General features: G+C 34.7%; 3 protein-coding genes across 5 annotated transcripts; 1 reads left to right on the forward strand and 2 right to left on the reverse strand.

Annotated features, from left to right (window-relative positions):
- Positions 1-983: 983 nt before the first annotated feature.
- On the reverse strand, positions 984-6,462 carry mrm2 (mitochondrial rRNA methyltransferase 2). The gene is made up of 2 exons (XM_028455523.1): positions 6,136-6,462; positions 984-1,988 (listed from the first exon to the last, which is right to left on the reverse strand). The coding sequence occupies exons 1-2, from the start codon at positions 6,416-6,418 to the stop codon at positions 1,558-1,560; spliced, it is 714 nt and encodes a 237-aa protein (XP_028311324.1). The 5' UTR covers positions 6,419-6,462; the 3' UTR covers positions 984-1,557.
- An 895-nt stretch (positions 6,463-7,357) lies between these two features.
- Positions 7,358-10,878, forward strand: nudt1 (nudix (nucleoside diphosphate linked moiety X)-type motif 1). Its single transcript, XM_028455959.1, has 4 exons — positions 7,358-7,497; positions 7,565-7,722; positions 8,677-8,822; positions 10,460-10,878. Exons 2-4 carry the CDS (start codon positions 7,571-7,573, stop codon positions 10,630-10,632), a joined length of 471 nt encoding a protein of 156 aa, XP_028311760.1. The 5' UTR covers positions 7,358-7,497; positions 7,565-7,570; the 3' UTR covers positions 10,633-10,878.
- snx8a (sorting nexin 8a) lies at positions 10,723-25,551 on the reverse strand. 3 transcript variants are annotated; one of them, XM_028455956.1, is made up of 14 exons: positions 25,433-25,551; positions 25,108-25,174; positions 22,738-22,865; positions 20,762-20,891; positions 19,219-19,409; positions 18,069-18,186; positions 17,036-17,172; positions 16,855-16,935; positions 16,540-16,700; positions 14,936-15,065; positions 14,793-14,861; positions 14,340-14,489; positions 12,543-12,692; positions 10,723-11,825 (listed from the first exon to the last, which is right to left on the reverse strand). In XM_028455956.1, the coding sequence occupies exons 2-14, from the start codon at positions 25,127-25,129 to the stop codon at positions 11,748-11,750; spliced, it is 1,545 nt and encodes a 514-aa protein (XP_028311757.1). In that variant the 5' UTR covers positions 25,130-25,174; positions 25,433-25,551; the 3' UTR covers positions 10,723-11,747. The 3 variants fall into 3 exon arrangements, with proteins under 3 accessions (XP_028311757.1, XP_028311758.1, XP_028311759.1); XM_028455957.1 differs by lacking the exon at positions 22,738-22,865 and having other exon boundaries at positions 25,433-25,504; XM_028455958.1 differs by lacking the exons at positions 20,762-20,891; positions 22,738-22,865.
- Between the last annotated feature and the right edge of the window lie 603 nt (positions 25,552-26,154).

The following is a 26,154-nucleotide window of genomic DNA, read 5'->3' on the forward strand; positions in this document are numbered from 1 at the left end:
TCCTCGTAGGTGGAACAGTCTGCCGGAGAACCTCAGGGCTGCAGAGAACGTTCATGTTTTTAAGAACAGGCTCAAGACCCACCTTTTCAAATTAGCTTTTAACTAATTATTTATTCATAGGACTGTGATCTTTAATGTTTTATTGTTACCTATTGTTGTTTTTATAGTTTTAGGATTGTTATCATTTGTTCTTTTTAGTTTTAGGATTATCTTTTGTATTGTTTTATGTTTTAGGATTACTGTCCCAGTGTTTCCTTGGAGGGAGCCCTCTGCACTGGGGGCTGTGATGGGCCGTGGCTACAGTTGTGCCGTTTCGTGGCCCTCATTGATGGTGAATAGCTTCTGCATGTTTTGCTGACTCTGTCTCAGTGCCCTGTACCCGCGATCTGTGTCCTACTCCTGGTGCAAATGGCTATACCTAGATCCTCTGTATCCAATTCAACTTCATAGAGCAAATTACAATAGTCATCTCAAAGCACTAAACAAAAAATAGTCCATAGTAAGAAAGAAAGAACCCAACAAGATCCACATGAACAAGCGTTTAGCGTCAGTGGGAAGAAAAAAGTCCCTCTTTTTTATAAGAAGAAATCTCCAGGTTCCAGTGGCTTTGACTCGTTTGGGTTAGTGGACAGAACAGGATAGAAGGATAGTCCATCCGAGTGCCCCAGATTAGTTGAGCCGCGAACCATTGATCAGTCCATCCATGTGCCATTGTCCTTATTTTAACTTGTGTGTCTGTGTGTGGTAGAAGTGGTTTGTATGGGGTGGGTGTATTTCTAACTTTGTAAAAGCACTTTGAACTGCATTTCTCTGTATAAAAAAGCACTTTTTAGAAATGAATATATTGATTGATTGATACTTATATTTACAGGTGGATATTTCGGCTACAGATGTAGCTTACATCCACCAGTGTCACACTAATGTGAAAAAACTTTAGTCTCGGCCTGCAAAGAACTTTATACATTAAAGCCAAAAACAATAAATGAGCAAATAAATAATTTTCCTTTATTACTGAAGTCAGTATAAGAAGGTATAGAAACAAAGACGGTCAATAATACATTCACATGCGTTGAGAATTAGAAGGATGAACTTTGTCCTGTCCTAACAGAGCAGTGAGCAGAACACAACACTTCAATGTGCAAAGCTTCAGCATTAAGTCACACTTTATGCTTCTTCTTCTTCTGCTTTTGCGTTCTTTCCTCTCTCAGTGACAGAATGATTACATATTTCCAAATGACTAGTGGTGCACACTATTAGCATAAGCGCTGCTGGTAAATGACTTTCAGAAACAAAGCAAATACCAAACTGAGAGTGTCGAACAAACGCTGGAGCCAAACAATAACTTGAGAGAACACAGCATCAGGCTCTGAGGGATATTATGCTGATCCTCTGCATAGGTTTACATATTACTGACTCACTGTTGCTGCTGCTGTGGTAAATTAGCAGGGATCAGAATCCCGATCAGTATTAAATGTGTGTGCACCAGTGTTGGGAGTTCTATTGATGCCTCCACAGTGCCACCTATTGATGGGACCCACTACACGAGCCTCAGCATCACTACATCCCTGGCTTTTTGTACATTCTGGCAAGGAAATATTTCTCCGACGAATCCTTTCTGCTGGCTTCTGGCTTTAAAGTCTGAACACTAGCAAACACACTCAGCAGTTTCTCCTGGAGTTTGTGTGTGAGGATCCCATCCCAGTATTTACAAAGCAGAGATCCCTTGGGCTGTAAAACCTTCTCAGCCAAGTCTATCAAAGACAAGCACATATTGATCAGCTTCTCATGATCCATGTCCTTAAAACCACTGGCGTTGGGTGCCATGTCGCTCAGGATGACGTGGGCCTGGCCATTGGGGAGGAGTCCCCTCAGCTTGGCCTGTGTGGTGGGATCCGTGACGTCATGGCAGGACAGGAAGTGGGCGCCGTCTAGAGGAGGAATACGAAGCAAATCGATGCCAATGACTGTGCCTTGTGACAACGTTGGATCTGGGGTGAGAGAAAAGATTAGCTCTGTTATTAACTGGTATTTAGTATGGAAGAACAATTACAGAGAATAGAAAGTAAATGTGCTACAGGAAATATTTATTTTAAGCATTATAAATGGATATCAACATTTTAGATCCTGAAGCAGAGTTGGGGTCAACTATAATTGTAAACGCGTCATTGATAATTAATTTCAATTATGGCGTAATTATAATAGTAATTTCAAAAATCTGTCCCCATTGTAATCATAAAATTGAATTGTAATTTAGTTCAGATAATTGACTTGTAATTGTAATTACCATGGGAATTCACTAAAAACTATCAATTATTTGTTAATCAATTACAATTTAATTAAATGCAAAACAGATCCATGGCTTACACGTATGTAGTTAACAAATATTAAAATGTGTTTCATATTAATTTTTCCCACTGCTTGTCAGTGAATTTTGACACTCATACAGGTGGCAAGGAATGGAAGAGTTAGGGGTTAGTGGGTTAGAATTAGGATATAATTGAATTTATTTAAATAGGGATGAGACAAAGAGTAACAATAACTGTGAATGTAACTGATGTTTTGTACAAAGAGTTTATAGCTATTGTTAAATTTCAACTCTTGGGCTTAGTTGGATTTTAACGTAAGATATTAAAATAAATGCACTAAAATATAAATGTAAAAATGCTAAAAGGACATTGTACACATAAAAAACTAGGGATGTAACGATTAATTGTAAGGCAGTTAAAAATCGATTCATAGGTATCCCGGTTGATATCGATTTTCTGAAAATTGAATCGCAGTAAATTTTTTAAACAGCAGAGGACGCTATATATATATATTTATATCTCTTGTCCAAACGCTGAGGTTGTGGGCGGAAACTGCTACTATTTTCTTTCTGGCCGCCTTATACACTTAAACATGTTCATAAATGATTCCTTACCCCTTTAGCACTGAAAAAATATCTGTAATATAATGTAAAAAGCCACGTTTTTCTAATAGCTCTGTCTGCTAGCATAGCATCTCTTCTTCACTGCACAGATTAGCTGCATGATAACCGACCACTGGGTTACCAGCGCCCTCTGTTGGTCCAAACAAATATCTGACCTAAATACAGTGCAGACTGTTTTTTTTCTTTTAAAGTCCAATTGTTAAGGCACAAAATACATTTTCAGTTGCACTTTTAAAAAGAAAAGGAACTATTATGCAGTTTTGCATTGTTTACCATAGAACCAGAATTTAAATGAATAGGCTTCTTCTTCATTTGTATTATTCCTTTATTTATTTCAATCAAGATTTATTTTTAGTTAAATTGCATTGTTCTGAATAGGTTATCGGGATTCTTTTGACAATAAAAAATAAAAAGAAAACAGTACAGTATTTTCTAGTTTTTTCCCCAAAAAAAAGGAATATTTGTCAATCATTGTTTGTCTACAGTCTCATTTTGTAAAATAAATCGCGAGAGAATCGTATTGTGAACACAGTATCGTGAATCTAATCGTATCGGGAGTTGAGTGAATCGTTACATCCCTATGAAAAACTATTAGTCCCACAAAGGGGAAATTTGCAGTGTTTCAGCAGCAGATAAATAAAACAGCGTAATAAAATGAAAAATGTGTCATGCATCATGTGCCACAATGATTATTAACACAGTTTGAACCCACTGTCCAAATCTTGAATACTTGCAGACACCTTATGTAGGACCAGCAGACCCAGTTTAATAAAGATTAATGTTGCTACCCTTTTCTTTGCTGCCCTTTCATAAGCCAAACGCAAAAACAACAAAAGTGAAATAATAAAGGCACAGAATTTTGATGAGGAAAGCAAGGATGGCAAGTTAGTAACAAAAAAAACTGAGCAAAGTTCTAAAGACATTGTTGCTTTTTTATGGCTTTCTGCTCCTCTGCTCACAATAACTGTAACTCACGTTTACACCAGCCACTTTATGCAGCATCAAACTGCTCTGCACTAGTGTAATATATCATAGTTATATTATATATATATATTTATTTTCATATTCATATCTGCACTCTCACTGTATATATTGTTAATACTTGTGTTGTTGTCCTGTCTTGTACATATAGTGAATTTGACAATAAAGCTGATTTTTATAGTCAAATTTCAGCAACATTTCTGCTTGAATTGAAATAAATTAGGGAAATAAGTCTGGCAGTGATATATTTTGTGGATTACAGATCACAAATGTATAAACATAGGTATTTAGCAGCGTGTGTACTATTTCAATAATAAGTGTTATTTATCTGGACTGAAAAAGCTCCAATTGATCTGAAATAAACTATATATTAAATTCACAACCACAAAACATACAATACATTCAGAACTTACATGAATTATATTGAAATCTAAAATCTATTTTCATTTAGAGTCTTACCTGTGCTCTGACGTTGCTACTCTAAATTACCGAGTTCATTTTTATGTATAGCAAAAATCACCTTCACATGCAAAATTTGAGATTTTAAGCAGTAAAACATCCTGTTGGTCTATAAACAAAAAAACATCTGAGAGTTCGTTCATCCATCATCATCAATTTCCCATCTGCTTTTGTTTATGTCACGGTTACATCTCCGTTTTGCGGTCACGGGGGGTAGGCTCTTCCAATCAATCTGCACTTACCGCTGCTTCACTGAGCAACAGCAAATAGACTTGGACTTAAATGAGTGCTGCCTTGATGGATGACGAGAAGATGGATTAGCAGGCTGAAGTGAGACCTAAGAACCAACATACCGATGATTTTTATATTAAAGAAAACACGGAGAAACCTGAATAGGAGTACTCAGCTAAAACATTAATATTATTGATAATATGATTTTTTTTTTTTTTTTTAAATAGTTGAAAAAAGCTTGAAATGATTTCCTGTCCATTCACAGCTATGTGAGAACAACTAAGCAATTCATACTTTCAGTCTGTAGATGGTGCTGCCGACTGAAAAAGTTACATTTTTGCTCCAGTCCATAAGATTCTCCCTCATTTCTAAATGAAAATAATAGTGATTTAAAGTCCAGAAAATATGGTACTTTGATTTCTCCCACTGTGATATGAACAAAAGAACATTTTAACCAGTTTTAACAGATCACAGATAGCCTGCTGAAAAGCAACATATTTCACTAAAAACATCTGGAACTGACCTTTATCATGTTCTACTTAATAATATCTGTTTTTCTTTTCATTTTTACTACATTCAACGTCATCCCTAGGACTGAATTGTGGCACATGTGATGTAAAACAGTGATTCTCAACTGGTGGCTCGGGACCCAAAAATGAGTCACGGAGTGGACCTGTACTGGGTGGGTCGCGGACAGCTGGTCAAAAATAAATTAATACTTAATGGCTCTTATGCTGGACTTCTCTTTTATTTTGAAAGATACTTTTCTTTTGACATGCATGCTGTGAAATGCATGTTGAACAGGAAAATATATAGATTTATGTTTGAAAAAATGATTATATGATAGGATATATAAGCAAAATAAATTAGGATGGAATAGAAGTGTCTGTTTTTGGTCTCTAATTTCATAAAACGAAACATTCACATCCAACATTATCTGAACTCAAAATCTGATAAGACATTTTAGGTCAAATACCTCATGTAACAGTGGTTGGATATTTTTGTGGAGATGTGAAAATTAAAATGATCCTCCACAATAACCTCTGACGTTGGAATATTTTATTAATAAGGCAGTGGCTATCCGCACGTAGCCATATCAATATACCGACATTCTATCCGTACGTAGCGCCCCTCATTGGCCACTTTAGGTGACGTGATAGGTCACGTGATTAAGACGCTACGAACTTGTATTTCCGTTTGCCATTAATACGTAGATTCCTAAACTACGTTACGGACATGCGACGTATTTATGAATTGTTGTGATATTCACACGTATCGCCACTCATTGGTCAGTACTTCTGTTTGTTATTAATACGTAGATTCATAAACTACGTTACGGACTAACCCGGTAACGTCATAGGCCATGTACGAATAGCACTCATGGGTTGTCCGTACGGCTACGTATGGATAGCCACTTTGTTTCAATAATGACCCCTTTATAAACCCATCGAGTGGCTTTAAGTTGTGTATTACATTGAAACACAGCATGCTTCCATGCTCTTCAGCTCACTTCCGGGTGCGGACCGTACACCCACCTGTCCCCGCTGAGTTGACCTTGTCCACGGCCACCTGGCTCCAGGCTCCGGGAGCAGCGCCGCAGTCCAGCACGCTGTGTCCGGGCTGAAGGAGCCTGAATTTACCGTCTATCTCCAGCAGCTTAAAGGCGCTTCTACAGCGAAAGTTGCGGGTGTGAGAAGCTTTAACATACGGGTCTCTACGTTGTCGCTGCAACCAGCGCTGCTCTGCTGCGGTTTTGTTCTTCTTTAATAACCTTGAAGAGCAGTGAACGAACCTTCTCTGTAGACAGAAGGTCCACATGGTTTCTACTGAGCAGGGTCATGGTGCGAGTGGCACGAACTGCGCATGCGCTACACTAATGCGCAACTGGTCAAATGAAACAAAGGTCTATCAAAAAAAAAAGAAACACAACATAAAAATATATATCTTGAAACGCAAAAGTAATACAGTTTTAAAATATTTACTAAAACTGAATAAAAAACGAAATCACTATTTTCAGAGCTGGATAATCACATTTCAAACTCAGCACTGCCCCTTCATATTTAAAAATTTAAATATGAAGGAGACTTTTCCTGTAACTGTAATGTGAAATGTGTGAAAACGGCAACCTCTTCTGTAAATTTCATAAATGTGAAATAGTTGCTTCAAAAGATTTTATAAAAGTTGATTTCATTTTTTTTTTTTTAACCTTCACCACAAGCTCTGTAGAGAAACCCTGAATATTTCTAATGGAAAACTTCTAAAACCCATTCAATTTACACTCACTTCTAATAAATGACAAAAATAAACTCCTTAATCTTGAAGTTGATGATTAATCAAAATAACTAAAAAGGTTTGACGTATATTTAATATTGACGTAATATTTACATACACGTTTTAGTATACAATAAACCCTTTTACTCCACGTGGTTATGCTCACACATTTATTAATTCACTGTGTTCAAATGCAATTGCTTGGGTCTCTAATATTTTTTTGCATTTAAACATTTAAACATTTTTTGTTTGAAAAGTTTTTTTTATTATTATTAATAATAATAATAATAATAATAATAATAATAATAATAATAATAATAATAATAATAATAATAATAATAATAATAATAATAGACGATCCGCCGTTTCTAGTCGAACATATTTTAATGTCACACTCAGACTCTCGTGATCGTCATAGGTGATCATGATTGGTCGGACAGGATGAGGCAATAACCAATCAGAACCCTTGTCTCGTACAGCGTCACGGCATGACATACTCATAGTGCACGCGGGAGCGCGTCAGGGAAGTAATGCGCTGTTTTGATTCAACGATTCATTTTTAATCTAGTATTTTGCTATTATTTCCTTCCTTAAATAGCTCTCTTTTTAACGGCTCTACCCAGCAGGTAAAAACATAAACAATGCTACATTTAGCAAACAAACATGTCAGCTACTTCCTCTGCCTTCCCTCAGGTGGAGATGCTGACATCCAAACTGTTGACGTTGGTTATGGTGGTAGAACCGCACCGCGTGCTGCTCGGTATGAAGAAAAGAGGCTTCGGGGCCGGGAGGTGGAACGGGTTCGGGGGCAAAGTTCAACCTGGGGAAACCATTGAAAAAGCTGCAAGAAGGTAAAGCCAACATCATTTACACAAGTCATTTTATATAGTAATTTAACTTTGTACATGGCAAAGTTATATGGGACGCCGATTGTAAAGTTATGCATGCTAAAATAAACAGCAACATTTTAGCAAGAAACCACGTTTAAAAAACGTATGTGATTTTTTTTTTACATTACTCTATAGCATGTTTACAGCATTACTTCTGAAATTTGATTTTTTTTTTTTTTTTTTACCTGGTAAAAATCTAAATCTGAATGTTAAGTCTAAATGTAAATCTTCAATGTTAAATCTAAATGTCACAGGGGAGAAACTAAGTATTGAGCTAATATGCAAATACACCGGAATGAGTTTTTTACGTTGGTACTTTCGGCGATTTTGCATAGTAGCTAAATATTGAGATTCACCTGTGACATTTAGATTTAAATTTAACATTTAGGTTTAAAAAAAAAAAAAAAAAAAAAAAAAAAAATATATATATATATATATATATATATATATATATATATATATATATTTATAAATACCATTTATATTTTAGATTTAAATGTAATATTTAGATTTACCATTTCTATTTTAGATTTAATACCGGAAAAAAAACACACACTATTGAAAAATGTAGGTTGTTGCTAAATGCTGCAGGTTTTTTTTTTTTTTTTTTCCAGCATGCTCAACTTTACAATCGGCACCCCATGAAGGTATCGTTTTAATCTGCTGGATTTTTACAAAAAAGTTTTGACTGACAACTTAATTGTGCACAAGTGCTCACAAAAGGCAAAGAAGCTCAGAAAACCTGTGCCCGTTTATCGCGATTTTATAGTTATCTGTTATTACAGTTATATATTTTGTTCTGTAACGTCCTCCAATATGAGAGTTCTTGCTGGTTAAAAAAAGGAGAGCTTGTGATGTATAACGTTTTTTCTGCTGCTTTACTAGCATTCATCCGAAATGTGTGTTTTATCGTAGAGAACTGGAAGAGGAAAGTGGACTCACAGTGGACGCACTGGAGAAGGTCGGAAATATCAAGTTTGAATTTGTTGGTGAAACGGAGCTGATGGATGTCCATGTTTTCCGAGCAGACGGTTATAACGGTGAACCAACGGAATCTGACGGTAGGGTTTCCTGTGCACCGCCACCACACCAGATAACAGCACTGAAACCATCTGAGACAGTGTGTTTGGACTGCTGTCATCTACTAGTTCAGGGTTCATTTTTGGCCCCAAGTGGGTTAAACCATGAAATAGTTACATTAATTAAAACTTAAGAGTTATGACAGAGTGCCGTTATCATAGGAATTCCCTTATGCTTATTAAGCATGGTTAAACAGATTCATGGAATATTGATAAACTCGCAGCGCAGAAATATATTATTGATTACAGTACTGTTTGCAAGTGAAATTAAAAAGCAACACGTTTGTCTTTAGAAGTGCTTTGGAAGTATTTTCCACAATATGAATTAGGGATGGACGTGGAATTTTTTTAGGGCCAATACCGATTTTTTTTGTCCATCCATACGGACTGCAGATTTTTTTGAGCCGATACTACTTTTGCTTCCTCAATTTACATCATATAAATTACACAATGATCATAACAAATGGTACGACTCTCAATTTAAAAAAAGGAACATTTCTTGAAATTAACAAAGGTGAGGTACAACGAAAAATATTTAACATATATTAAAAACAGGTGATGTAGAACAAGAACAAGTCAAAAATATTTCTGCTCTCTGTAAATAATGCGGCTCGGCGAACGCAGCAGCCCGCATCAGCCAATGAATGATACACGTAAAAAAAAATGAGAAAATTGGCCGATAATATCGGTCTATCCCTAATATAAATACACTTGACATTTGGTTTTTTTTTTTACCTGTTTTTTGTATTACATCTTTAAAATAAATACATTTGATTTAAGTAATAAAGTTAAAACTCTAGAATAAGTAGAAATGTAAAAATATATTGTAATAAAACAAATGTGATTAATTAGTTCTCTTTTAAGCAATGATTTTTTCATTTATTTTTTGTTGAAGGTTAACACTACAAGAAGTGCAATCTTTTATAGACAGCAATGCATGTTTTGTTATTGCAAATAAATAAAGGAATTTATTTTATTACATATTTGTGACCATCACCAGCCCTCCCTAAGCAATGATTTTTAATGTATTCAGATTGTCAAGCTAATTTAAAATGTTAGCCTTAAGAGGGAAGCAGCATCACAGATTTACAAGATTAACATTTTAGCATGTGTTGTATAGTTGAGATTAGGGATGTCCGATACAACTTTTTCACTTCCGATATGATACCGATATTGCAGCCTTGCGTATCGGCCGATACTGATTCAATTCCATACCAGCACAAATCATACATACTTTTATTACTTATTTTGTAATGTTGAATGTTAGAAAAGGCTTGATCAAATGATGTTACTCAAACAGAGAACAATAGTCAGCAACTGTAGGTTACTTTGATGGAGTGTGAACCACAGTCGTCTATGAAAGTGCTGGAGCGGAACATTTTATCAGAGAGCTTACATCGGGGATTTTAGATGCAGTTCGATAAAATTCGATATTCGTTTTCCGGCTGATATCGGACCGATATCAATATCTGATCGGGACACCTTTAGTTGAGATAAAGCTAGTAAAAATGATTCAAAAGGTTTCATAAAATCTGAATGACTGTACAAAGCCTGTGTATCACTACATGGAATAGTAAATATGAATTATTTATTGAATTATTCTCTCTGGTGTTTTCTAGAAATGAGGCCCCAGTGGTTTGAAAAGGACCAAATCCCTTTCAGTCAGATGTGGCCTGATGATATCATGTGGTTCCCTCTGCTGCTCCAGAATAAGAAGTTTTTAGGATACTTCAAGTTTCAGGGTCACGACGTGATTCTCAGCCACAAGCTGGAGGAGGTGGAGGCGCTCTGATGGCAGCCATGTTTACAAAGGATGAAGGATCCATGTTCCACACACTTTCACAAAGTACACAATCCAAAATGAATCAGGGCAACAACAAAGTCAAAGGTATATCTCCATTGCTTTTTATTCATGGTTAATTGATTTGATACAACTCAACAAGACAAAGGAATATTTACAGTATTTACACAACTTCAAATGTTTAATGCCATGTGTGCAGGTAGTTACTTACTTCATTAAATAAATGTTAAACTTTCATTTGTGTCTTCCTTTTTTTTACGATGTATTTCTGAAATTTGATTTAGGCTGACATCCATTGTGTCAGTAAATGAGATGAACTGTGTCGTCCAGTTACTCGCACACATTCTGATTAGTCCCTTTAATTTTTTCTAAGTGCAAAAATAACCTGTGTAAACTGTATAGATATAAATGCTTTTACATTGAAATAATCCAGCAGTATTCAGGCTGTGTTTGTTCTTAACGGTTCTCACTCATCTGTCAAGTAAAGTAGTCTGATAATATCATTTAATGTTTGTTTTTTATTTTATTGGAGTGCTAACATATGATTATATTACTCATTAATGTAAGTCATGTTTCAACGGTGGTAAAGATCAACGTCGTACTGCTTCGTTGTTGCCATTTGTCATTTAAATCAGTAATTTGATGATCTCCTAGTGTCACTTTCGAGCTCAGGCCTTTTTAAATAGCTTATATAACAAAGTCCTGCATGACATTTAAGCAGAGCTACGATCAGACTGTATCAAGAGTAAACAAAAGACACTTGTTCATGAAAATACATGATGTGCAGATAAATGTGTGTATATATACATACACTAAATACCCCAAATGTGATATCTACTGTTAACGAATAGAGACTGAAAAGAATCTCATCCATTATTATCAAGTCAAGCTCAGTATATTTGAACTTGCTTTAGTGTGTCAAACGTTTGAGGTCAAAATTATTTGGGAAAAAAAAAACAAACCTCTTTATCCCACGTTTAAGTCAATATTTAGCTCACCTTTAACAACACCACCCTACAGTCTGGCTCCTACCATTTACTCTGTAATCTCACAATGCATGTTATCTCATCTGTAGTGGTAATCCAACCATCTTGTGTATTTAAATCTCAGATGGACTTCAATCCGTTATTTTCAGCAAAAAGACAACTGAGTTTTGGCTGCAGTTCATTCCACACCTCTCCCATCTGGAAAACAGGCAATAAAAAGGTTAAAACTGGTCATATTTGCTGTGAAATTAAAAGAAACGCAACATAAAGTTGAGAACAACTTGATTTATATTCATTATAATTAAGCAGGAACATAATACCTGCTCGATTATAGAAAGAATAATCACGATTACTTTTAGTCATAATTGAAGTCACGATTATTTGTCATTCAAAAAGTTGTTTATTTTTTGCACAAACAAAAAAAATATTTTTCTTAAAACAAATAAAATCCTTCAAACTATAAAATCAAGTATGTTCACTTTTGCACAAAACTTTAGCAACAACTTTCTTCGTGAGAGGGGAGGAGCTTGCATGTGCATGGATTAAACAACTCAAAGTTATTAATAACCTGCGTGCCAAGCTTTATTAATTGTAGATGTCAGAAATTGTGTTTTTTTTCTTTACTTTAGTGAAAAACATATTTAAAAAATAAATATATATGTATATTGTTTTTTTCTCGATTGTTATTTTTGTAATCGTTGGGTGTAATAATCAAAATTGTAATCGAATTTCGATTAATTGAGCAGCCCTACTTGGGATCAGACCTCTTGGGGTGCAGACGTAAGATAATAAATAACATTTGTAGTTTTTAGGGAAAGGAAATAAATAATCTGACCGTGTATAAAAGGTTTTAGTCATACAGGCATATTGTATATAACTACAGATACACACTTGTGAATGTGAAAACAGTCTCACCTCTCTGTGTCCTTGGACCTGGGAGTTAACGAAGGATCCCAGAATGTGGGATGTGATGGGCAGGTAGGCGAAGATGAGCTGCGTCTCTTGATGAAGGCAGAACAGGGAGAAGTAGTTTCGTAGCTCCATGGTCTGGATGGCATTCTCTTGCTATTTTGAGAAAAAATAAATATATGTGCTTATATATTTTTTTCAAATAATCAAGTCATTTGAACTGGGGTTCTCAACTAGTGGGTCAGAACCTTAAATTAGGCTGTGGACATGTACGCAAAAAAAAAAAAAAAAAGATAGAAACTGCTTTAATTTTGAAGGTACAAGATTGTCAATTTCCAATTCAAACAGCAGATGGCAGCAATCTGGTACTTTATCTGTTTTTAAACCACATTATCTTCATCTATCTTTCACCTACTTTAGGTATAAGTAATAAGGAATATGTATGAAAAAAGTTTTGTTGATGAAAATTATTTAATAAATATTGGAGATTTAATAAAATATTTTAATGCAAACGTTTTTAGAAGTTTAAAATGTGCTTTTAAGAAAATATATTATTTATTTAACTTTACATTTTAGTTAAAGAGAATACACTTCTCTTTATATAATTAGCCATACAAAAGTTTTAAATATAATCTCATCCTCAATCTTTCATTTCGACATCTGAACTATTGGTGAAACATTGAGCAACTACCAGCATGTAATAAAGCAAAGGTGAGGACAGTAAAAGAGAATCCCGAGATAACTTATTGTAATAATTAAATAGTCATAAACTAAGTTGATGTGGGTAGTTTGAAATTACCTTGGTATGCATTAAAGGTAAATAGGAGTGGCCTGATTTATTTATAGTCTGCAGTTTCATGAGTTATTGTTCTTCAAAATAAGATATGATTTCTTTAAATAAAAAAAAAAACTCCTAATAGCTTGCAACTTATTATAAAAAAAACTAAAAAATGTGAATACATAGTTTTTAGCTATTTGCACATACTGTAATATTATTCCAAGAGGTACTGCTGTAGCAGAATTAGCAGTTAGCGATTAGCTATAATCAGTATCAATATTAGGTCTTTAGAAAAAAATAAATAAATAGCTGGTGATTATGTTTCTTTTCCAAATGGAACTCATGATATAATTAACAAGAATCCTAATGCTGCGTTCACACCGAATGCGTCTTCTGCGGCACCGGACGCATTGCCGCACGAAACGTTGAAGCGAAGCACCGCCCACCAGCGACACATCCAACTTGGTGAGTTTCACTGCCTGCTGAAGTGAGGAGCTGTGCTCCTTTTTCTCCTCTCATAAACATAAACCACCAGTGGAAAAAAGCCGGTGTGATTAGCGGCTAATGCTATCCTAGCTCAGTGCTACAGAGATAACTTTTACCTGCTACTACCACCTCCTTGCTGATTCTCCTCCTAATCCTTCCTAGTCCTGGTTATAAAGGGCATGTCCTACAGCTCCAGGTGGTCACACACAGCTTCTACTCCATGGTTGAATGGGTGAACAGTGTCCGTGTTGACGACCTGACGTCATCGTCAACAAAGACTCTGATTGGCTTTCGTCATGCGAAACAGTCGCAGGAGTTCAATATTTTCAACTCTTGCGAATGTGCGGATGCGTAAAATTGGGAACGCGCTCGCACAGCCATCGCATTTGACATGCGGATCGGACCGCCGCACAGGAAAGAGTTTGCATCTGGGACACATCTATTCATTGACTTTGTATGTAATCTGGACGCACGAACATTTCGTGACGCATCCGGTGTGAATGCAGCATCAGAAAGCCCCTGTTAGAAACAATTCTGACCTGAATAATGCGGGATTCCAGCTGCTCTACGGACGCCTGCTCTTTGGGTTGCACCGTGGCGCTCATCATCTGCCTCTTCATCACACCGTACTTGTGCAGCGCTCGCTGGTGCTCGTGCAGGACGCCTTTCTCATGGCGCTCGCAGAGATCCTGGAGAAAAGCATGACAAACTATTGAAACACCTGTTATATGACTTAAAGCTTGGAATAACAAGGAAATGATCACATACATATATGTATATACTGTATATCACTTATGGGGGATTCTGCATTATTGTCCTATTTAAAAAAAAAGCCTTTCATCTGTTTTATAGTTAGTGTTATTAAATTATATTAACACAGACTTCTATAATCTACTATTATGCTGCGTCATGTTTATCCTTATGAAGATGAAAGCAGAAACAGAAGAATGTGAGGGGCCGATAGGAGACCCCTGAAGGTGAATCCCACTCACTCTGTACGACTGCAGCAAATCCAGGAAAAGATTCAGCTTCTCCACAACATCATCTTCCTCTCGTCTGCCCTGAGGACATGAACAAAAACAACATTAACTCGTCTGTGCCAGTTTTGGAAGATGAAGGAGTGAAAAGGCTGGACCTGCTGAGCAGCTTTGTCAGACAGCACAGCAAACTCCACAGACAGGCTTTTCAGGGCCTGACGAAGGGTCCCCCAGGTGCTCTGTGACGACGCCATGGAGGGAAGAGACGAAGAGTCCGAGCCCAGCGTACTGCAGCAGGGGACAGGATTATTACACAGAGACAGGACTATTACACAGAGACAGGATTATTACACAGAGACAGGATTATTACACAGAGACAGGATTATTACACAGAGACAGGACTATTACACAGAGACAGGACTATTACACAGAGACAGGACTATTACACAGAGACAGGATTATTACACAGAGACAGGATTATTACACAGAGACAGGACTATTACACAGAGACAGGACTATTACACAGAGACAGGACTATTACACAGAGACAGGATTATTACACAGAGACAGGACTATTACACAGAGACAGGACTATTACACAGAGACAGGATTATTACACAGAGACAGGACTATTACACAGAGACAAGACTATTACACAGAGACAGGACTATTACACAGAGACAGGACTATTACACAGAGACAGGACTATTACACAGAGACAGGATTATTACACAGAGACAGGACTATTACACAGAGACAGGACTATTACACAGAGACAGGACTATTACACAGAGACAAGACTATTACACAGAGACAGGACTATTACATGCTGCTGTGTGCTCACCGACACATTTTAGGATAACAAAACAACACAAAACGTAAATATCATACCAACAGTAAAAAGCCTGTAGAAACATACAGCATTTCTTTGCTTTAAAACATCAAAATAAAACATATAAGATCATCCATTCATTAATTTGTCATCTGTTTGTTTTTTTAAACTATGACTTTCTACACTTAATAATAATATTAATAAAAATAACAATAATGTCTTAATATTCTTTGCAAAGATATGTCTGCATTTTCACCCATTTCCCCTTGGGGTAGCAAATATATTATTTATTGTTAGTTATTTATTCATTTATATTTTTCCTGTTTCTTTTAATGGATCGAAATAGCCTGAATTATTAGCCCCAACTACGAAAAAAATAAGTAGAATATAGATGTAAAATAGCAAATATAATATAAACAATAATAATTATAAAATAATAATAATAATAATAATAATAATAATAATAATAATAATAATAATAATAATAATAATAATAATAATAATTTAAAAATATGTGAAGTTAAATCTAATTTGCGCTCACAGCTTACAGGTTTTTCTTGGGTATATTGTTTTTTGGTTTTTTTTCCAGCAGCTCAAAAACATAATTTTGTGATATTTGTGTTGGTGACTTTTGTTCACACATTTTGCAAGTGAAAATGTGTAAAATGTCCTGTCTGTTCATGATTAAACAGCCTAGAGTGGACCACAACCATTCATAGCGTGGATAGATATTGAAACATTTTAAACGTGTCATAAACATTTTTTATCAAGATGGTATATTTCTAACTTTTTATAAAATAAAAAATAAAAAACTTTAGAGTTTTAGAGTGGTCATTTGCTTTCAAGGCAAGTTGTTGTTATAGCTGGCTGCTGCAAACGCTTCAAAAATGTGTTTAATAAATGAAAGTCGGCTGTAAAGGATTAAAATACCTCAGCTCTCTGCCAAACATGAGGAGGTCAGTGGCGTTCTCCTTTGAGCGCTCGGCCATCTTCTCCGCTCTGTCCCTCAACTTCTGGAAGCTGTTGTGAATGTTTCGGATCATTTCCCGACTTGTGGAAAACTGAGCCTGAATGTCAGATGGAAGGTATTCCTACCAAAACAACAAGTAGCACAAAGAACAACGTTCACTAAGCCATACTAATAATTGCATATTAAAATTAAACAATAATTACTTCCACATACATAATAACTGAATATATAGCGCTAGGTTCAAACTGATAACATAGGGAATGTATTTTACCAACCTTTGACTGGGTTGCGATTCTGTTAGTCATGAACTCATCCCTCGTCCTCTTATAAGAGTCACGGAGCTTGATCTGAACATCCTGTTTTTGTGGAAACAGACACAGAAAGGATTTTTGTCACTCTGTACTGTCATTATTTTAAAAGATTGAAAATTGGGAAAAAGCGATAGAAAATACACACGGAGCCACTAAAGGTGAGGAAGGTCTTCACCAGCTCGTCCTCTGAGAAAAACGGATGGCGAGCCACTAAGTTAAGGAATCTGCAAAGGGCACGTCTCCTTCCCTCTATGAACTCCCGCTCAGACACGTTGGTCAGAACTGTGGACAGAGATGGTAATTTTGTAATATATTCATATTTTTTAATAAAATTAGAAATTATTAGAGGTTGATCGATATGGGATTTTCAAAGGCCAATACAGATTTTTAAAAAACTTCAGCTGATGGTCGATATACTTTTTTTTTAAAGCACATTGATTTTGAAAGACAATTGAAACTCATATGATATAAATGTATGTATTAGAAATTTAATTAAACACACCAATAGAACTTTTAACATTTATTGAACATTTATTGAACAAAAAGTACAGGAGGACGGGTAAGTAGCAGTAAAACATGACAACAATATACAATGTGCAAGTAGTCGGTTAAAACTAAATACCTGTTTTAGGTGTAACCACTCACTCCTTCCCTCTGTTCACAGCTACCACCATTATACCTAAGCTCCACACTTGTCACCATATGCACAACTACAACCTCACATCTCACTTTAAAATAATCAACTCTTTCCCACTTTTTCCATTTCCTACCTTGAGTCTCTCCTCCCTGTTCCCTTCCCCCTCACACTGCCTTCTCTTTTTATATCCTCCCTATAATAAAGTGTTTCTTACACTTCCTTATGGAGGGCCGGTGATGGTCAAAAAAAAGAAAAAGAAAAAAAAAAAATATATATAATATATACATATATTTTATTTTATTTTTATTTTTTTTGGCCTTTATTGAAAAAAGTTTATATATCAACCTCTAGAAATGATAATAGAATTCAGCAAATAAGCACCAAAATAAATATATAAAATCTGTTTTATCACCTTTATGTGTAAAAGACATTAATTCGAAGGACAGATTTGCTTTCCCACTCATCCATGCAATGAAAACACGTCACAAATGTAATTCAGTTTGCCTGTCAGTGGCCATAATAAAACGGCTGATTGGATTACCCTTTAACATCCTTTTCGGTGGCAGTGCTGGCACCACTCTGTAAGCAAACCTCTGCAGCAAAACTTCATGGAAGACGTCAAAATCGGTGTAGCGTCGGTAAACGGATATTTTATAATGCTGGGAAAGAAAAGAGGGGGAAACGTAAAAAGGCGATTAGCAGGATGTACACAGTAGTTTTATTTTTGACTTGTTACTTACAATGAATGCTGACCAGAAAAAAACAACATCCAGTTCTTTTAAACGTTTTACTTTTAATGTCAGTTTAAGATATGCATTTCAGAATAGTGTGTTACTTTTTAAATAACCAATTAGTGTACACAAATGATACACACATGAGACATTTTTTTTTCAAATATATAAATATATTCAAAAGTGATTGACAAAAATATCAAAACTCAATTAGATGTCACTTATGTAAAACAGGGATTTGGCAGATTTTAATAAAAATCATCAAATATAAAAAAAAACTGTACGATTACCAATATAATCAGTTTCACTTATTAGCACCAAAGCACTCAGTCCAGACTGATTTAAATTAAAACTTTAATATTAACCTTTTGGTTTGGTTTGGAGTCAGTAAAATTTTCAGCTCATCGTGTTTTCAATTACCTATGTTCAATACAACTTAATTATGATTACAGTGACCAGCATTTTTCTCCAATTACAATTAAATTACAATTCTTTTTTTTATCCTCAGACAAACAATTACAATTTTCATTACTTAAAGTTCAATTACAAGTAATCACAACCACTGAGCCTGAAATAAATAACCTAAAAAAAAGTTAACCTTCCTCTTGTGTTAGCTTTCTGTTAGCATCTCTTACAACGGGTCCTAAATCAGCTGTAAAATGCACTAAATACAAATCTACAGTATCATTTCATTTCTTTCCTATCTATTGGTTACCTTGTTAGGCTTCCTAATTAATTAAAATGTAGGTTTTAAGTTTTTGGCATGGGCGTCTGAGCCTTTTTTGCGTCAGTATACCCCTCGATTTCCATTATTATTTCATTTTTTTTAAATGGTAAAATGGAAGTACATATGTGTAGAACTGTACATAGAACTGTAACATGGTTCACCAGGTTTGCGTTAAATTATAATGAACACTTTTTAGAGGACTTTCATGGCGATTACAAAGTCAATGAACTAACCTGGCTGGTGACCTGGTACTCCACGTGTTTTAGAAACAGTCCCTTCTTCTCAGGTATAAGCTCCACCTGCACAGTGTCGCGGGCCAGGATTTTGTCCAGCGTCAGCGACAAGGTCAGCACATTCTCCTGAACCGGCTGCATCCTCAAACTGCTCAGATCTTTTGGCTCTCCAAGATGAGGCTTAGGCAACTCTGCCAGACACACAACCAGAACAAACACTCAGTATGGACTGTGTGTGATTAATACAAAAGATCTAGAGTCACATGCATTTCCCGACACACAGGGGTGTTAATTTTACATCTACTTCCCTTTCCATTTCATTACGTTTGCCTTCTTGCATGCAATGTGATGGAATGTGAGATTCATGTGATCAGTTATTCATTCCTTTCATAACATTTCAAACATGTCATGAAGTCAGTGCAATGAACTGGAAAGAATGCAGAAATGTTGTTGCAGTGTCAGCAAGGAAATGGCTTGCAAGAAGTTCCAGCCACGCCTTAAATAACACTGAAGCTAAAAATAAAAAAAAAAAATGGCAGAACCTTTGGGATGGCCCTAACTGTGGTTTCCATAATGGCAGCTTCTATGCAAACTCCCTCATTTCATCATCCCAGTGAAATACTGGGAGAGAAAAGCCACGTATAACTTTAAACAACAACGTTCCTCCTCATTATCAAAGCAATTTCAAACAGCAACTCTGAATTCAAGTGAATGTTATTGTTGTTAAAATGTACGGTATATAACAGGTAATGGGAAAGTGGTGGCCCAAAAACAGACAAAATGACATAAAAAGACTCCTAAAACACAAAACAAAGACAAACATAACAGAAAAATATACAAAATGACAAGAAAAATGAATGATATGACAACAAAAATACAGACAAATATACAAAACTACACAAAAAATAGACAATGACTCGTGAAACACAAAAAACTACATAAATTGACTCCAAAAAACACACACAATGAGAGAGAAATATACCAAACAACAAGAAAAACACACAAAATGACGTAAAAAGACTAACAAAGACAAACATAACAGAAAAATATACAAAATGACAAGAAAAATTAATAATATGACAACAAAAATACACAACGACTCTTAAAACACAAAAAACAACATAAATTGACTCCTAAAACACACAAATTGAAAGAGTAATATACAAAACAACAAGAAATATGCAAAACCACACAAATTGACTCCAAAAACACTCAAAACTACAACTAAAACAACAGGACAAAATACAAATGACAACAAAAAGATGAAAAGAAACCTTTGATCTTCCCTGTGCTAATGCTCAGATTGGTTATTATTCAAAACGGAATAAGGAGAAAAATTTTACAAAAGAATTTTGAACAAACTAAAAGAACCAGCACCCTTGTATTTACCAAAATGTTATTTAATGTTTTAAAAAGGTGATTTCTTCCAAACAAAGTGTTTTAAAAGTGAGTCTTTTAATGGATGGTATCTGAACAGTAGCCATAGACACCCTAAGAAATCACCAAGCCTTCCTTTTAATAAATCCACCATGTTGTCACCTACCCAGAATGCAGTTCTCCAGGAGCTTGGGGCTGGGGGTCTTTCCTTGCTGGGCGAGAGCAATCAAAGCCAGTGCTTTATAAAAGGACAACTTGCTCAGAAACCCGTCCACAGAGTCAACATGCTTCACAATCTGATGAGGACAAAAACCATAGTCACATGGTCACATAGCGCCTCGTGTTGATTCTATTTCTTCATGCAAAAAGTATGGTGAAACCCTTGTGTCAAAAATAGTTTTTTAGATTTTCACATGTTTTTTTTCAGATTTGAACATGTTTAGATTTTCACAGTTTTCAGATATTTAAATTTTTTTAGATTTTCACGTGTTTTTTTTTTTTTATTGTCAAATGTGCTTTTTAGATTTTTACATTTTTCAGATTTTCACGTGTTTTTTTTTTTTTTGGTTTTCACATCTTTTTTTTTATTTTCATGTGTTGTTTAGATGTTCACATATTGTTTTAAGATTTTCAATGTTTTTCAGATTTTCACATGTTTTGTTTAATATCCACGTGTTTTTTACATTTTCACATGTTTTTATTGATTTTCACACATTTTTTTTATTTTCATGTGTTGTTTAGATGTTCACATATGTTTTTCTGATTTTCACGTGTTTTTTTAATATTTTCACGTTTTTTTTCCAGACGTTCACATGTATTATTCAGATTTTTATAAGTCAGTTTTTTTTTCAGATTTTCACAGAAAAGTCATTGACACACAATTTACGCATGGGAAAAATCTGAAAAATACATTATATATTTGTGAATCTTTTTGAGACAAATCTCTCCCTGTAAAAAAAAGTGTGATTTGCAGAAACGTCAGGAAAAGAGACAGACAGGTCACCGAACCAGCGGCTGGTTCTTCATTCATCCTTCACAATAAAAGCAGCTTCATAACATTAACTTTTTGCTATAGTAACGTTCCAATAAAAAATACTAAATAGGGGAATTTTGGGTCCAGAAGTCTGGCTTACCAAAAAAACTCTATCCTCGCTCCTAATTATCTACAGTATCATCTTACATACCAAAATAGAATAGAATAAAATAGAATAGAATAGAATAGAATGCTTTTATTGTCATTATACACAACTCTTGTGGTGTAAGATACAGAGAAAAATAAAAAAGATGGATAAATAAGTGTATTTAAAAGCGGAGTCACTAAGACAATAAATAAATAAATAAATAAACAGTGAGAACAACAACTAACTACACTTTTAGATGTCTCGAATATTCTTTATTTGTTGTTTTTATGGCAGTGGTTCCCCCAAACTTTTTTGGGACGTGACTCCATTTTGATATTACAAATTTCTAGCGACCCCAAAGACATTTAGTTTTTCTAGAATCAGTTTCTGATCATGTTTGTTATGCTGCGTTATCAATACAGATCATCCACAATTAATGACAAAATGCACTATATTAGATATTTACAGTATATAAACCATTTTATTTGAACTAGATTTATAATTGAAAAAATAAAAGTGTAGAATACAGTTGTTTGAGATTGTGTTTCGATTTGAGAAAAAAAAGAGTAATAAATAACTTAAAATATATATATTTTAACCAGTGATTTTTTTTTTTTCCAATTACTAGACATTTCAGGCGAAACCATTTAAATTGCAGATGACCCCAAAGTTGAAAAGCTCTACTTTATGGTGTAGTTGTAGCCAGGATTACTGAATTACACTTTGCATTTACATCAACATAAAACCCATTTACTGCCTGCTGGTGAACTGTCAGTATATGATCATTATATGAATAATGTGAATAATAATATTTTATTAATACTGTGAATAATAACAGGCCGTACTGAGGATAGTAATGCTAAATTTAAGTCTAAAAACTGGAGTTTGGGGCTTGAAATGGAGCAGGTTCTTTCTTTTCTTTGTCCTGGTTCTCTGCCTTCCTGTGTGGGTTTGGAACACGGCTTTCCTTTAGTCGTGGCCTGCTACACTGATGTTGGAGGAGACGCAGAGATTTCCTCACCTGGTTTAGAGCTGCTTCAGACAGATCAGTCCTTAAAAGCAGTCTCTGAAAAACTTGCAGTTGCACTCTCTCGTCTGTCCTGCAGCGAATGGCCTCGTGCACGTCTCTGTAATAGGAGGGAACTGAGCCTATAAGGAAAACAATGCCTGCTTAGCATCACACTGAGAAAGTCATTAGATTACTGCACTACTTTATTAAACTCTAAACTTTACTCTGATGCACCTGAGATTCTTCAGATCCAGTGGGAAATGTTTACATATATTTCCCAGGATTACTTGAAAACATCATGTTTGAGGCCACTGTTAACTGTCCTTTGGGTATTTTAGGGGGTTTTCCTCTAAATCTTCAGCTTTCCAAAAACATAGAATACATTTTTTTCAATTTGCACTGTGAACTGTTAGATTAAAAGTAGTGTAATAAAAACAGATTTTTTTTTTTTTTTTTTTTTTTTTTTTTTTCCAAGCATGATAAATAATTGTGATTATAATCATGATGAAAATAATAATGATTATTATTTTGGCCATAATTGTGCAGCCCTGCATTTGGCCCCTGAACTAAAAAGTGTTTGACAGCCCTGTGTCAGATATAACCACGTGCTCTTTTATCACAGATTAGACCCCACAATAATCTCCATTTTAAATTAGGGCTGCACAATTAATCAAATTTTAATCATGATCGTGACTTCAGTTGCCACGATTAAATGAACCTGATCGTCGGCAACATTTACAATTAAAATGTGGGCTCTGCTACATATCAAATCAGGCACTTTCCCAACATTCAGTTAGAGTCAGTTTTGAGTCATTTGGTGGATTAATGAGAGCTGTAAATGTTTCCAATAAATTGCATTTTGTGAAAGCACTCTGTAATAGTGTATTTATTCAGTTAAACCTTTGTACATTTTAAAATCTTGAGTTAATTTCTTCTTTTTTTTGGTATAATTTTTATTTAAAGCTTCATTTTGCACTGTAAACTGTTCATATACTGTTTTTTTTTTTTTTAAAGTAGTGCAAAAGAAATACAGATTTTTTCCGAACGTGATAAATAATTGTAATATAATCATGATTACAATATTGATAAAAAATAATCGTGATTACCATTTTGGTCATAGTCGTGCAGCCCTATCTTTAATGTACCCAAAGCATAAAAGCTTGATACAATAGATAAGTCTTCTTTCATAATAGCCTAATCTTTTTTTTTGAAGGGGGGGGGGGGGGTATAATTTGTATTTAAAGCTTCATTTTGCACTGTACAAATTAAGCTTTATTAAAAAACTATATTGTCTTTTAAAAGTAGTGCAAAATAAATACAGATTTTTCCCAAACATGATAAATAATTGTGATGATAATCAGAATCAGAATCAACTTTATTGACCAAGAATGTATGTTATACACACGAGGAATTTGACTTGGTGAACTGTGCTCTCTCTAATAGTGTAAACATGAAATAATAACAATCAACTCGAAAAAATAATAATAAATATAAACATAAATATAAACAGTAGTTAGACTAGAATGTGCAAAACTAAATAAAATAACAAGATAATAATAATAATAATAATAATAATAATAATAGTATAAAAAAATAATAATAATAATAATAATAAAATATAATAATAATAATAAGATAATAGTGCAGTAGTGCATTGATGAGTACTGCAGGAGAACATTTAAATTAAATTAAATAGTATGTACATGAACATGAAACGGGGGGGGTGGATCAATAATTATGATGATTACAATATTGATAAAAAAATTATCGTGATTATCATTTTGGTCCTAATCGTGCAGCCCTAACTTAAATGTTCCTAAAGCACTAAAGTCTTCTTTTATAACAGTCTTATCTTTACAGAAATGCCACCATCAGGTTAACTTCAGTGTATGCACATGACAGCACTCCCCACACACACACACACACACACACACACACACACACACACACACACACACACACACACACACACACACACACACACACACACACACACACACACACACACACACACACACCAGCAACTAAAAAGAAAACAGCTTTAGTCTATCAGACAGACAGAATCAGTCATTATCCACTGTATTCACCATCATCGCTTTTCAAAAACCATGACAATCTATTCCAAAGCGTGAAAGATGGAGAGCTTTTATTTATTTATTTATTTATTTATTTATTTTTTTACTGCGATCACAATGTTCCCAAAAGTTCTCGGTGGTCAGTTCACATCGAGACCTGAGCCAACAGGAAGATCCACGACCAAGACGAGACCGAGTAGACACGATAAACAACAACGACCAATAGAACAAGACGCGGGTGTAAATCATGAAAACATAGTGTGAAATGATGAAGTAAAGGAGCAGAAGTGAAGTTTGAGCACCGTACCTTCATTGATCTCTGCTGACATGGTTCAGCCTGTCATGTGAGCGCCACAGCACTGCCATGTGATTTCCTGAGGAAACGAAAAAACAAGTCATTTATTTCTTAAAGTTGTACAGAGCGTTGGTTAAAGTCCAAGTCTGGTAGAAGGTTGTCGAAATGTTTCCTGATCGTTTACATTCAGCCACTGACACCAACAGGAGGACATTTAAATGAGAAAAAAAATCTCGGCGTTTCACTAAATATCCACAAAGCTTTAACATGGTCTGTCAGCTAAATATTATTAGAGCACGTCAACATTAAGGAAGAAAACAAAAACATCTTAGTTTACCTCGTTTCTACGTCCTTGTACTTGTTTATAGTAAATAGTTACTCTGACCGTATTTGCTTAGATTTCAAGTTTGCTCGCGTTCATAATGCTGCCTTCAGGGATCCTCGTTTATTTAAAACGTCTATCTGTAAAATCCTAAAAACCATTTTGTAATTTTTTTTCCTTCTATTTATCTTTAAAAAAAAAAAAAAAAAAAAGTACTAAAAATTTTACATGTTTTTTTACAAAACTATTTTCTTGGACTTTGTGAAAATACAGTTTTAACAAAGCGATACAAATAATTAACTTTTTCCACCAATTTAAAAATATTCAATTGCTCTCTCTCTCTCTCTCTCTCTCTCTCTCTCTCTCTCTCTATATATATATATATATATATATATATATATATATATATAGATTTTTTTTTTTTTAAATCCCTAAGTTTTAAAAATAAAATTGACTACATTTCTTTATTTTTTTTTTTCTCTTTATTTTTAAAAAGGGATTTTAAGAACATGTAAACATCGGTACTATGTGCACCACAGTAAACATAATTAATAAATAATACATTTTAATTCTACCTCCATATGTCGTTGTGCTGTTTAAAATTCTGCATAGGAAGAGAAGGCTATGCTAAATATTACTAAACTGTTTCCTAAACTGGATTGCTTTTTTTTTTTTTTTTATCACACCGATCTAAATGATTCTAAATGTATGATTTACGTTGGCACTGAAAAAAAATA

This window comes from Gouania willdenowi, chromosome 8, assembly GCF_900634775.1.
Source record: "Gouania willdenowi chromosome 8, fGouWil2.1, whole genome shotgun sequence".
NCBI classification, from domain to species: domain Eukaryota; kingdom Metazoa; phylum Chordata; class Actinopteri; order Blenniiformes; family Gobiesocidae; genus Gouania; species Gouania willdenowi.